At 35.3% G+C, this 14,986-nt stretch overlaps 2 protein-coding genes across 3 annotated transcripts; both read right to left on the minus strand.

Annotated features, from left to right (window-relative positions):
* Positions 1 to 1,102: 1,102 nt before the first annotated feature.
* On the minus strand, positions 1,103 to 1,954 carry LOC122001952 (glucuronoxylan 4-O-methyltransferase 2-like). Its single transcript, XM_042556947.1, has one exon. It carries the CDS (start codon positions 1,952 to 1,954, stop codon positions 1,103 to 1,105), a length of 852 nt encoding a protein of 283 aa, XP_042412881.1.
* Positions 1,714 to 10,550, minus strand: LOC122000720 (inorganic pyrophosphatase TTM2-like). 2 transcript variants are annotated; one of them, XR_006117210.1, is made up of 13 exons: positions 10,379 to 10,550; positions 9,416 to 9,770; positions 9,079 to 9,193; positions 8,755 to 8,950; positions 8,375 to 8,488; positions 8,102 to 8,275; positions 6,444 to 6,638; positions 5,609 to 5,731; positions 5,382 to 5,503; positions 4,658 to 4,775; positions 4,271 to 4,495; positions 3,716 to 3,982; positions 1,714 to 1,842 (listed from the first exon to the last, which is right to left on the minus strand). XR_006117210.1 is itself a non-coding variant. In XM_042555155.1 (12 exons), the coding sequence occupies exons 2-12, from the start codon at positions 9,750 to 9,752 to the stop codon at positions 3,770 to 3,772; spliced, it is 1,932 nt and encodes a 643-aa protein (XP_042411089.1). In that variant the 5' UTR covers positions 9,753 to 9,770; positions 10,379 to 10,550; the 3' UTR covers positions 3,507 to 3,769. The 2 variants fall into 2 exon arrangements, 1 of the variants encoding a protein (XP_042411089.1); XM_042555155.1 differs by lacking the exon at positions 1,714 to 1,842 and having other exon boundaries at positions 3,507 to 3,982.
* Positions 10,551 to 14,986: the final 4,436 nt, after the last annotated feature.

Genomic DNA, 14,986 nt, shown 5'->3' on the forward strand with positions numbered 1-14,986 from the left:
AGAGATGCAACCGTGAATAAATACTGCTTCAGGATTTTACCTCTGAATTATGTTTTTTATGTTTGTTCTTGCTTCAATTGTATGAATCATGTATACGATCGATGTCATGAGTTTGGATTGGATATTAAATATATTGAACTTTGAGATTAATATTGAAAATATGAATAATCTTGTTCGAACGCTGAATCAATGGACGCTGGGCACGTGGCGCTCTCTTTATCACTGATGTAGATCTTCGGTCGGTCGGACGGCGCTCCGGCAAACTTGCAAAGAAGCCGGGCCGAGAGGGGGTTCCCGACGACGACCCTCCGATGCTCAAGTCAGGCAAGAGGAAATGCAGAAGTGACTTCAATACGGGAGAATGCGTACCTCCGATGAAACGCGAGGCTCCTTATATAGAGCTGGGAAGGATCCCATGCACACATATCGAGGCGAATACGTGTCCCCAGCCCATACCTTAGTAAGGGCTTGTCAGCAAGCTTACCTGACACCATACTGCTACAGTCTAAGTACGTCTTCGATGGGACAGCGGAACCCCTTGTCGTAAGATTTGGAGTATGGCCGGATTATAGAGCATGTCTACTGTCAGAAGATGTCCCTTGTCCTTTTCTCCTTATTCCCTGCCGGGCGTCCGGTTGGCAAGCACGCGCCTTACGCCCGACCGGTCATATATAGTGGTCTACTTGGGAGATTCTCGGTAAGGTGCTCTATGGAGACTGTTAGCAGTATGCTACCTTATGTCTTCGGCCGGACGTGCTATCCGCTCGACCCTACGATCTCGTTCAATGAGCGCCGAAACCCCGACTCCTGCCGGGGCACCTTTTGCCATCAGTTAGACACCGGTCGGCCGGCCGGGTAGTCAACCCCCCTTCTCCGGTCGGCCAATCCATCCCACCTTTTCTCGGTCGTCAGGTCAGTCCATTCTTATCCGATCGACCACCTGGCCCTCAGACTTCCACGTGACGTTGACTCCCCGAAAAGAGGGTACCCTATTCTTATCGCCGGATCAATGAAATACATATAAAATCGATCAAGATCTATAAAATCAAAGTTCATATCATGATAAAAGTTATTTTTAATTTAAATTACTCCTAATTTAATTTTAAGGGCAAAATGGCACATCAACACCGTCGTTAGGCCTTTGGCTGGGAATAGTGAAGTGCCTCAAGCGCCCTGCCTGACGCTTCATGTAGCCTTGGCACAAGAAGGCCTTGGAGAACTCGTCCTCCACGCTCCTGTCCACATCGTGCACCATCACGTCCGTCTCCCCCTTCTCCCTCCACCTCGCCGCCATCCCCGCCGTGTATATCGCCGACATTCTCCCCGGAGCTCTGGCGTGGTACCCGGTCGGCGCGTCCACCATGATCACGTCCCACTCCACCTCGTACACCACGGCCGGCAGCTCTCTGAGCGCCAGGCGCGGGCACTTGGAGAGCCGGGGATCGCCGACGGCCGTGCACAACCTCTGCCTCCGCAACTCCAGGAGCTGCCTCGCTTCGCTCACCTGCGTGTCGTACACGACGAGTTGCACCTCCACTGTAGCGGGGAGACTCCGGCGCACGGTCTCGATCCACTTCTCGTCCTCCTCGAGGAAGACAGTGCGGCCGCCGTGGTTGAGCGCGCTCCACATGAGGCTGTCGTGGCCGAGGCCGAAGACGAGGAAGTTGCAGGGGGAGCGCTGGCGCAGGACCTCGGCCGTGACGGAGATCTCGTCGATGGTTTGCTGGGGAGTGATCTTCGATGTGGCGTAGTGGACGACGGCATCGGCCAAGGAAGGAGGGATCTTTGAGCAAGAATTTGCACTTGCGCCGCCGTCCTCTGTTCCAGACGATGTGATGTTGCCTTGGCGAAATTGAAAGGAGGAAGCATTCAGCAACAGGTAGAAGAAGAACAGAATCATCAGGAAGAGGAAGAGCAGCTTTAGATTGAGAGGCATTTGGAACTTGGAACCCATGAATTTTACAGAACTTTGAGGCTTTCAGATTTAACATTTCATGACAAATTGTTCGATATATATCACGATTGGCTAGTGGCTGAGAACTATTATGAATGGTGGTTGAGAAAGAAAAAAAATGATGATGGGCGATCAGTTAGGTCCCATGGAAATTTTCCATGGATCGCTAAGAAAAATCGAAAAGTGTCGTGCTGGATAATTTAGAAGCTCAGTATTTTATGATTACATTATTTATTTAGAAAAAAAATTCTTATAAATATATCGTAATTAGAGATAAATATCTGAATGATAATTTGAATGATAATTTAATGCTCTTCCGTTGTACTATAGTATGGGGCAAAATTGTTAAACCATGTAACACCGATGACAACTGACTCAATCCTACAAAAATTTTCATTGGTCATCTGGATAAATCAAAAAGCACTCACAACAAATAACCCAAAAACTCATGATTACACATCTTATTTAAAGAGAAAATCATTTATAAATATATCATAACTAAAATCGAACTATAAATATCTTAATGATAACTTATCAATCACCATAACCTATCCCTTCCCAGGGCAACTAAAAGCTTTTAGTGATCAGCACTAACAATTAATTAGAATTTTTTAGGCTCATTTTTCCAGTCAAACAAGGACAGGAAAGCATCAGAAACCTGTACTGCGACGTTGTATTAAAATTAAAAAATAATAATATATCAATAAATTGCATCACAGTATATATATATATATCTTTTAATTTGATATTCTAGAAATAAGCAATTTAAGATTATAATATATAATAATTTAGAACTTTTGAATACGGTTTATAAAATTTAAAATTACAATATATGACTCTATAAAATTGTGCTTTAGCTCTATATATTATGATTAATTTTAACATCTTTAAATTTAAAAAACATTTTTGAGAATGGATTGATGTCCCGTACTTCTCTAGATATCCTGCAGAGATTGTTAAATATCTACAAACTTAAAAGGTCAACTTCTGTTGCAATTCTTTTAATAAAACACAACTCTTCGAAATAAACTTAAACATGCATGCATATACACCCACCTAAGGATAATAATAACAATGGGATAATAATTGGCATTAGCAATTTGCCCAATTTGATATTTATTCACGACTAGGTGATGTCCTCATATTGGAGACTAAACTACTGTTGGGCATCTTCAAGTTGAAGAATGAATGAGCTGTCAGGCTCATTTGCATGTCTTGAACATAGTTTACTTCTCCACCAAAAGAATAAGTTTCGTGTTGTTGATTACTTTATCGAAAGGAAATTAGTTCAGTGCTACTAAAACCATGAAAAACGATATAGGAAATTTGTTACATGAATTTAGTTGTAGTATGATAAGAGAATCTCTTTAAAAGTGAGTTTGACATTAGAGCAAGTCTCCATCAAATGGAGAATTTAGTAATACTACTATTAGATAAAGATTATGCCATGTAGATAAAAGTCAAATTAGACTTATTGTTAATCATCCTATTATAGTTGCCGTGGTCTAGTTGGTTAATCTATCAAGCAAGTTCTTGTCTGTCGCATGGTAAATTAAATAGCAACATTTTTGGCTCAAAATTTGAGGGCAATATCCAATTAACAACTACATTCTTGAGGGGAAAAAATATATAATAGAATCTCTGGAATTTCAGCGTAGTTAGATCTAACTCTGAAATTTCTGTCCCAAAAAATGCAATCTTGTGGCTCTTTAGGATGGAGAGATATGAAGAGATGGAAAGAAAGGGGGGAAAAGAACTGACCCGCTAGAATGGAAGAGTATTCTCTAGATCTGCAAGCTAAATGCTGCTGATGACTTAGTCCTGTTTAAGATGTTTCAAAAGAAAAACGCCGATGCCACCAACTATCACAATAATTACTGGATTTCCAATCAACTTGAAATCGAGCAGTCTGTTTTTGCCCTGAAGTTTTTGCTGTTGGGTTGATAGAGCCAAGTGCTCATGAACTAAGTTTGAGATGTTGCTCAACCGTTGCATGATTTGTTGTTGTCCTCGTGTGATGAGCAGGAACTGCCAATGATGAGAAACATGAGCATTATCTTATAGTAGCATTCTAGAATACTACACAAAAGACTGATTCCTTTGATTCTTTTGTTATATAATTGTAGCCACTATTGCTTGATGAATTCTCAATTATAGGTGGAATATGGAGAAATAGTATGGATAGATCATAGCTGTTGCCAGGGAATATGTGAAAAGAAAATGTCAAGTTACAGAAACAGATTTTTGAAAAACCTCCAGTCAGAAACATTGTATTTCTAAGCAGAAAAGGAGAAGTTATTTAAAAGCCATACATACCTCATCTGTTAGGGGCGAATCTTTATTTAGTTTGGATGAAGAAGATGAACTGGGCAATGATGCCGTGAGAGAGCCATTACAAGATTCACTTTCAAGAGCAAAGTGCTGCGGACTTTCTGAAATTTTCTGGCAACTAAACTTGGAGTTGAGTTCTTCCATTTGAAAGCTAAGTTCACAAATCCTTTTATTTAGAGATGATATGTGTTCTGACAGTTGAGCACTTTCCTATATAGGACAGATCCGAAAAACAAAAGCACCTTATTAATTTGTCTTATAGCCAGAATTTGCTGACATGCGAACACACACACACCTAAACCGCGTGAATCAAAATTTGGACAAATTAACATTAAGAGTTTTCAAAAGCATACTTATATTGTTAAAAAATACCTGGTCGATTGCAGATGATCCAATGGAGTGTCCCTCAAAACTTCTGGCGTTGATGGCAAGCCCAGTGAGCTTAGCAACGCTTTTGTCCTCAAGTGATGAGTAGGAGCGAGACATTCCTCTGAATAAATGCATATACAGAACTTAGAGATTTACCAAAGGTATACAGTGGATTGTTTGCTGAAGTCTGAAGACTCTGAACGTTGACAATAAAATTATAGAACTAAATTGAAGACAGAATGGCTAATGATATCAAAAAATTAAATAAATAACAAATGAAATACAATTTATTCAGAACTGTAAAGAAAATGTCATTAACATTATTGATGTTATATGTACCAGATTCTAGATATTCTAAATTTTGCAAATTTTTGGAGAAGTTAATTTTGATTAAGGATGTAGTTGTTATCTATTTATATTAATATTGGTCATTGCTAATTTAATCTAAATCATCAAGAAGACTTTGTGACCAGGTGCATAGAAAAAGAGTTTATGGAGCATGTCTGATGCTTGATGGATTACTCGTATACAATGAGGGTTAACATCTCATTTTGTATGATCAGAGGTATATTATTGGTTAACGGATAAATTTGTTTGTCTGGATCTAGCAAGTGCACTGATCAAGTTTTACTGGTATTGACTCAAACTACCAGAAATTATTTGTCATTAAGCAATATAAACATAAGTTGCTCGTTTCATGAATATATTCAGATTAAAACTTGCTTACCTGGTTAAATGTCCATTTTTCCTACAAACTGCATTTCTAGATGCCTGTTCAGGTGCCTCTCCAGGATTCGAGACCATTTCATCATACGAACTTAGTTTTCTCCACAATTCATCTGGCAATGCCTACACATCGAATAAAGGATAGGACATCAAAATAAAGGAAAGGACACCAAATATCCTAATATGGTAGAATGAAAAGTTCCATCATAATTTAGTAAAAAATAATACCATTGCTTCATTCACAAGCTTTTCCAGCTGAATCTGTTCAATGTAAGTACGAGGAATGTAGGAACCTTCCAATCCCAACTGCTCCGCTATATCCTTGACAGACTTGCGTTCTTTTCCTTGTACCTTTATTATAATTAGGACAATTCTCAATTATACAAGTTTCCAGCATAATTTGTAGTTGCACTGGAAGAAAAATGAGAAATTGGTAGGAAGCAGATGTTAACTCCATGGTGCAAATAAAAAAAGATTACTCAAGAATCAAAGACACATCTAACCACAAATAATGATTTCTGTGTCTTAAAATGACTAAACATTGCATGAACCACTAATTCTGGCCTGAAGTGAGATTGCATATATAACTCAATTACAAAACCGCAACCAGAATGACAGTCAATGTAAACAGCCATGTCAATTTTACAGCTGCACCATGGATTGTCCACCCACAATGCACATTGATTAACATTGCAACGATGCTTAAATTCCGAGTCAACAACACATAAGATTAGATAGATCACTTATCTTAGATTAAGTACACATGTATAAATACTCATTATACAAGTGGCTGCAATAAAATACTACTAAAAGCAAAGATTATGCAACAGCCTATATGAAGAATTGTATGACAATGATCAGAAACACAAGTGACTGAATAAAATTTTAATGTGAATCTCTTCATTAGCTAAATCTTCCAATTAGTATATTTAACAAAAAAATTAAACACAAAATTCACAATTGTGTCTTCCAATGAATCCTAGGCAAATAATGATATATGGAAATGCATGACATGATTTAAATGGCTCCAAAGATGATTTCATAAAATGAGAAATCTAATTACCTGTATATAGTGACGATTTAATTGTTCTAAGTAATCAAGCTTCACAATCACTCTATCATCAGAGAAAACATGGCTGTTTCTTTTCAAAATAGTTGCAATACTGTAGCCCAGTGCCATTAACCCACCAAGAAGACGCACACCAACTTGAAAAGTAATTCTCGGTGACATGATGAAGGGGTTGTCTGTGACCCATTCCTGAGTATCCACCAGTTGAACAATAGTCAAACTCAGATTAAATCAGAATGAATGCATGTTAATAGACCTGATGATCACACAGATATTAACAATTGAGGGAGGTACACATTCTATAGAATTCCTATTGAATTGTAAAACTGAAAACCATAAATCCTCATAACAAACCAAGACAAAGTAGTAAATAACAGCAAAACCTGCAGTACACATTTATAAAAGCAAGGTTCGGAATATTCAAATTATAGATCACGTGTGTTTGGTGCATCTAAATGTGTCTCTAGTGTAAAGATTTAACAGTACCAAAAATGACTACACAAGGTAAACAAACCAAATTATGATGAAAAAAACTGAGTACAATAGAGAAGAGTGATATCAAGAGAACATCTAGTAGCAAAATTTGCCTACTTAAGTTGTCATTGTAGATTAATTCAATCCAAAGTGAATCACTGGTTTTCTAGCACAATCAATTATAAACCAACACTGAGAAAATACTAATACTAACCAGAATCTAGAGATATAGGACTCTAACAATGTGATTTACATGATCTCGAACTGCTTGAGCCTAAAGGATTACATGATATTGTGGCCTATGGATAGAAATATCATTTTTTTTTTCATATTCTTAGAATTTATTATCATCTCTTTTGAAATTTTTTTTTTATCATAGTCCTCATGAACAAAGAGTTTCAGTTACTTTCATGATTAACCCAAGTGGAAAGAAAACAAAGCACAAATATGATAAAAACTGTTTAATCAAAATCATATCAAGGGATTTATCTTCTTAAGGATGGGATACAAATTTTCATGGACTGGAAATTGTGGTAATTGTAATAGCATCAAATTATGTTGGATGGCTAATAAAGTACAAATGCAAGACCATATTGTTTACTAGTGCTCGATGTGACACCCCCTCCCCCACCCACCCCAAACTCCATTGCTCCTTTTTTCCTTAAAATGTTTCTTCAGTACATAATATAACTAATTTCCAATTTAAGATAAGTTAATACATATGTTATGTCATCTAAGTGGGCACTGTTAACAAACATATAAGAATGGACTTGCAGATTTATTCAAAATTCCATCTTATGTGTAGGTTTTGAAATCTCACTCCAGATGTGATTATAGATACTGTTAATTTTTGCCAACTCCCAGATTAACAGCAAATACAAATTTCTTGCAATTCTTTTGAAATACCATAGGATGTAACAGAGAACTCCTTTACAAGACAATAGCAAACCTCAATGGAATAATAAAATTCAAGGCAATAAAGATTGAGGAACCAAAATTTTCCATGAATGAGCAGAAACAATAATAAAACCCAACAAAATGGTAAAAGTTCATCCAGATACAAATATGAACTAGTTACAAAAATAACTCTGTTGTTTACCTCAGATACTGTAACGTTGTTATGATGTTAGATTTAGAATCCACATGGAGAAAACAACATAAATGAGAAAAGAACAGACCTCAAACATAAGGTTGTACTTCCCATCCTTGTTTCTCATTCTTAAATAAGATTGGCATGTTTCTGGATCTTCACCTGGTGGTAACAGATATATGTCATAAGTTTCCTCTACAACTTCTTCATGCTCTTCGCAAAGAACAGCCTTAATTTGGTCCACGGATGTAGTTTTTGTTGACTACAATATTGGAAAGCACATATTACTACAGGAAAAAATGAGATAAATTACCTAACCAAATTTACCAAAAAAGGGGTGGGGTGCGAAACAAACAATAACCTTTAAAATATAAGTTGGATTCTGGAAGCCTGTGAATGGGTTGAACTTGTTCTTAATTTTTATATGTGCTGTTTGCAGATCTGGCTCAATGAAGGCCTTGTACATTGGATAGACCTGCAAATGTATTAATAAATCAAGAAACTGTATATGTTTAAATCTAACTTCCAAGTACCTTTTTTAATATGAGAAAACCTTTAGCTCTAAATAATTAGTAAAAGTGGAGAAAAGAAACTATATTTGACAAAGTGAAAAAAAATTCTGATGAACTAGTGTGTTTGTGCATAAGGAATGAGGATCATGCAAGTCTAAAAAAAAAACTAAGAGCATGCAGCAGAAAAAGTATATAATTTTTGAAAAAAATGAATTTGAAGGTAGATGACCGTTTCTGTAATTTGATAAATTATTTCTTCAGGTTCTTGTCCAGCACGTTGTATGTCTCTCAAAACTCTTTTGACAAGGTCAAAATGTACACCACCAGTCACAGAAACTCGGAGGTCAAGTAAAGGGCGCAATTTGTCATTCAAAGCATAGATACCTTCCAAAATAACAATTCGAGAGCTTGGCACATCAACAGTCCTGCTAGGAAGACAACCAAAAAAGGTAGTTTACATTTATCCTTTGTACTAACTATCTAGAAGTTATGTTCTGCTTAAAATCTCTCTATATCAAAAACATTGCTCTAGTCAACTTTCTAAAAATATCACCTGTATCCTATGCGACTGCTTGATTTAAAATCATATATTGGCACCTGAATAGATCTCCCTTCTTTAAGTCCTCCAATGTTTTCCAGCAATGTGCTATAATCTGTTAGTCGTGGATCTGACAACAATTGCATGTATTAGAAATTTACAATTACTTAAATCAGTATAAATTGAAAAAAAAATTAGATGTGGGAGGAATAGATTGAATGTTAACAAAAAGATCACAACCGCATCCAATGAGGCAAAATTTGAAACTATTGATAAGAATGAAATAAGGGAAAGAAATTGAGTTACATGTGAAAATGGCAAAATAAATCAATGACCTTAGAGAGTAAGTTACCATCAAAATTTTTATCAACGATACGACTTGGATCATTGTAGTTGTCCATTGATATTACAGCAATATTGGGCATGAAATCAATAATCTTGTCGGTAAATACAGTCTTCCCTGACCCAGAAGGTCCAGCTACCCCAACCAAAATAATTCCATCGTTGCTTTGTGCCAACAATTGGCATGCACGTAGTACAACATAGAAACCTTTTTCAAATGATAATGAACCTTGAATTGAAACAACTTCATAACGATTACAGTCCTTCCGCTTCACCAATCGAACTCGATCTCTTAGAAGTCCGTGCCTAGGTTCTGATGAGTCAATAAAAGGATCATATTGATCCATTTAGGAAACCAAAAACTCCTGCAATAAAAACCGGCTGAAGCATGAAAAGGAGAAGATACTGAAAGAAACAATAAAATTCTTCACATTGTTAGCCTGTACACTAACTGCACACAAGAAGATAGTAAAAACAAGAAATGAGAACAAAAAAATCTATGGATAAGCGAACATCCAAAACAAAACAATTGATTGTTTCTAAACACGAATGCAAACAATGAGAGTCATAGCAATACAACTTGTAAACCCTAGCGCTACTTACAGTATGGTTTCTATCACACTAACCACACATCTCGTTGCAGGGAATGAGGTGCAAGATGCAGGAAATATATCAAATAAATTCTTTTATAAATAAAAAAGAAATCATATCGGAAAATATCAAATAAAAATTATATTTTCACAGGTCAAGAAGAGCGCTCAATTAGAACCCATCAAATAATCCCGCACGGAGCGACAACACGTCTTCATTAGCTAACCAAAGAGGAAAGTGAAACATTCCTCGATCCCCAAGAAATCCAGAGGCTTCAAGGCGATAAATTAAACCCAGAAACGATGAAACAAATGCTGCGTACTCTTTTTTACAAGAGATGAGTAATGGCCCGAGGTTTATCAATGGGGACCAAAAAAAATACCTATTCCTCCAGCCGAGATGATCGCGCAGAGAGGCGTAGATGTGCTCTAACGAAGGAGAGAGAGGGAGAGAGGAGGAGGCCCCGTAAATGTATCGTGAGCGGCGGCGGCGTCCGGCGGAGGGGGAGGAGATTTACTAGGAAGCGCTCGAGAGAAGATCGGGGATCGTGAAACGATTCCGAAGCTTGCCGAGCAATCATCGCTTAAATAACTCTAAATTTCCCACGTAAGCAACGAGGTACGCTGATTGGACGAATACAGGTGGGCCCCACTTCTGGGTACGTCGTCTCTCCTGGGAAGGCTACGTGGTCCGTATTGTTATCCAAGTTTATAATTAAAATATTCATTAAAAAAATATAAGAGTGCTGAATTTTATTTCGACTTTTGAATGTTATTAAAATACAATTTAAACCCCTGTAATTGGCAGCAGAATCTCATTTTTGACCTATGTAATTTTATCTGTCAAATTTTATAATTCTCCGCGAATATCAGAAAGTCGCAAATGTGTTCCTTAAATATCCTTGCTATTCTAATAAGGAATTTTAAAATTGTAAAAATTTAATAAAATTTATAGCAAATTTATTATAAGATCTAGGACATTCACTAATTAACATAATCAACTAAATTTTTAAGACTCGCTTAATTTGAAAAAAAAATAAACTTTTGAATTTTGAATTGTGTAAATCCATCAATCGATTTTAGATGAAATTAATTTATGGATTTAAAAAATTCTAAATTATTCAAATTAAAATTAATATATTTTTAAAAATCTTATTAATGCATCTATGCTGCCATATTTAATTGAAAATATGTTCTCAATTTAATTCATCATTCTCAATTTACCCTATTGAATTTAGATCACATAAATACATTACTAAGGTTTCTACCCGAAATATATGAATTTGAATTTGAATTAAGAGTTCTCTAAATTTATTAGTAAAAAAGAAAGAGTGATACTCTATGTTATTTAAATATTTTGAAACTTAGGTATTCAGGGATAATAATAAAATTTATTAACGTGATTCATTAAAGTAAATTGTCGTAAATGTAAATATTAGACTTCTCTCACTTAAAAATAAAATTTACTTTTTTTTTTTCTTCCAAATATTATCTTAATGGATTTAACGTTTAAATGTTAGTGGAAAAAGTCACAGATAAAGTAAATGTGGATTAAAGTAATGTTGATCGAAAATAAAACTGAAGAATAAAATTATGTAATTTCTGAAAAGGCGTATATATCTCATATTTGAGATTGTCAAACAAAAAAAACACATCTAATATTATGATTATCCAAAAGATCTCACTTTATATTTTACCCCTTTGATAAAATTATTTTTTTAAAATATTTTTGTTCTCTATCATATGCACCTCATAATTTGATTGCTGTAATACTAATTTTTAAAAATTACCATCATAATTTAATCACACCAACCCACAAAATTATCCGTTTTCTTTCCTCACGACCGTAACATGAATCAAGAGATTATTTGCCAACTATTATATTAACTTTATCAATATTTGACATGCATTTCGATAAAATTATTATTTTATATTTTTAGTCATTTCTTTATAATGAATTGCAATTTTTTATAATCATAAAATTATTTAGATTATTTTTAGATGTATTCCTTTTCTAAATTATTCATATCTATTATATATATATAAAATAATTTTTTATTCTATTTGTGTCAATTCAACTAAATTAGTTGCAGTTTTATGTAAATAGATACTAAAATTATACAATAGGTGCAGTTTAAAAATCAATTATAAAATATTAGAACAATATAAATAATTTATAACAATACTTTAAAAAATGATATTAAAAATATTCAGTAAAAATAATTTAATAATTATTCTTATAAGTTCAAATAATATAAACGGTTAGCAATAGTGTTCAATGCAAAACTATTACTAAAAGTATACCATATCAACTGTTTTAAAACTACTAATTATATTATTAAGAGTGATTTATACCGGAGCAATGAAGATAAGCGTATTCATTTTTTTTTACCACCGTTAAAAATAATTTATAACAATGTTTTATTTAAATCGATGCTAAAATTAAAATTGTTCTGAAAAAAATAAGGTAATTGAAACAATCTAATTCAAACTGATTTCATATTTAAATTTTAAAAACTGTGTTAAAATTGTTCTTAGTAAATCGTTCTGATACGGATATGTTTTTTATATAGTGATGGTGGGTACCACGGCCTAATCGTGGTGGTTCATGTGATGAACTGCGACATGTGGCCACTCGAACCCAGAGCTAGTTGGTTCTCCCCGAAATACGTTGAGGCGCAGCAGTTGACTGGACATCTAGGGGTAAAGTACTGTTTCGGTGCGGGCCGCGAGAGCGGTACCAAATCGAGGCAAACTCTGAATACTAGATATGACCCCCCCAAAAAAATAAGAGGGATCAAGGTCGGCCAGTGAGACGATGGGGGATAAGCTTCATCGTCGAGAGGGAAACAGCCCGGATCATCAGCTAAGGCCCCTAAATGACCGCTCAGTGATAAAGGAGGTAGGGGGTGCAGAGACAGCCAGGAGGTTTGCCTAGAAGCAGCCACCCTTGAAAGAGCAGGAACCACAGGTTGGCTTCCTCTGTGTTGACCTTGGGACGGATTGACGGAGGCGCTGGGGGCGAATGTATTCACCTTTTACCACAATGAACCACGGTGGTGAAAAATTCCACGGTCAGGATGTTTTCTTAGACTCCACAACTTAGGACATCCATATTTGTGAGTGCTATGATATCCACTATCTCATAAAAAATATAAAATCCTACATGTCACATACATATTATATTAATACATTCATTTTTTTCACATTTATTTTAACATTAATCTTCATTATTTATGGGGTCCGTTGTCCATTTATCTTTAATTTTATTATAAATTTAATTATATTTACATAATTTAAATAATTATTATTTAAAATAATTAATAATATTATTTTTAAATAGATTATTTACGTAAAATTAAAATATATTTATTTAATTCATTCTCTCGTGAAAAGTTTGTGGTGGGTCACAAACTTGAAAGTTTGTGGTGGGCCACAAGGGATTAAAAAAATGATAAAATATATATTGAACGTGTTCAATGTTGGTGTGGATTCCATATATATTATAACTATTCTTATATTGGTTTTAACGTTCATATAGCACCCACCTGAATAATGTTCCAATGCAGTTGCTCTTACAACAGGGTTGGGGCATGCAAAGGGCACGCTTAGAATAAGGTTTTCTCACTAATGAACCTCTCAAAATTAGCCAACACGCATCTTTTCTTCCTGCAAAATAAAATACACTTAAATTTGAAAACGTATACTATCAAATTAAGAAGATTTACAATAAAATTCATAATATCCTTCTACACATAAAACACGCTAAGAACTTCAATTTAAACATGCAAAGAGTTTTAAAACATCGAGCTCAAGTGCAAAATAAGATGTTAAAACATACATCATCACATGACAAGGGTTTATATATCCAACCTAAACCACCCTAGAACTACTGTAACATTTTTTTTATATTATTACATGCATGTTAACTAATGATAATTTAATTTGAGAGTCGATGAAATGCTCCTTCAACATTAACAAGGTATGCCTTAATCGATCGGGTTAGGCCTCCGATGTAGGAACCCTAGACCTTAACCTCAAAACCCACACTAAGCCAGTATCCTTCGAGATCCCAATGCTTGAAACGTGTCGAGACCTAGGCCCCCCTAGTATTGTTAAGCTAAGACCTACTGAGATCCCAGCACCATAGCTTTGTCGAGTCGAGACCAAGATCTGCCGAGACTCAAGCTCTATGAAGCCCATACCCTCCAAATTTTAATTCCCTTGTTCCTTATCTCCAGATCCGAGTCTATTGCAATGAAGCCTAAGACCATTCATTCATTGTAATATGAATTGTAACTTTCATATATACTTGTCCTTCACTGACAATAGGACATAATGACCATGAAGAAATATATAAGTAAATTAATCTAGTTGATGCTATTGAAGACCAATGATCTCTTTTTCAGGCTCGATTCTACTCTTGGATTCAGTTGACATTTTTTTAATGTGTGATCGTTTGAAAAAAAAAACAAAGAGAGGTCAATATCTATCCAAAAAAAAAATATAGGTGAGAATATTTTACAAGTATTGGAAATTTGATGTGCTTGATAAATTGTACACAATCAAATATAGTCTATGCAGTAGCAAACTAATTATATATAAAAATCCTAATGATAAACACTTAAAATGAAAACTGAAACGGTGTATTAAACGTGGAATCGGTGTGACGTGAAGATTGAAGTTAAGATGATAAAATAGTCAAAGTTAAGGGGAAGTAGCGGTTAGAGGATCATTTTCAATAGAGCTTGACGGTCTAGGATCACTTTCAACAGGACTTGATTCATTTAGAGTATAATTGATTGTTCGTGAGCTACTCGGGTTTAATAAAATACCAACAGATCACAAGGCCATCAAAAAATATATTTGTCTGGGTCTCAATGATCCTGCCTTTTACTAAAAGTATAACTTAATATACAGTTGGTCAGACATATGGATTTTCCCTGTTCATTCCTCCATCCTCCTGCATGTGAGCGGTCGGGTATAAAATT

Source organism: Zingiber officinale, chromosome 7A (genome assembly GCF_018446385.1).
Source record: "Zingiber officinale cultivar Zhangliang chromosome 7A, Zo_v1.1, whole genome shotgun sequence".
Classification (NCBI taxonomy): Eukaryota; Viridiplantae; Streptophyta; class Magnoliopsida; order Zingiberales; family Zingiberaceae; genus Zingiber; species Zingiber officinale.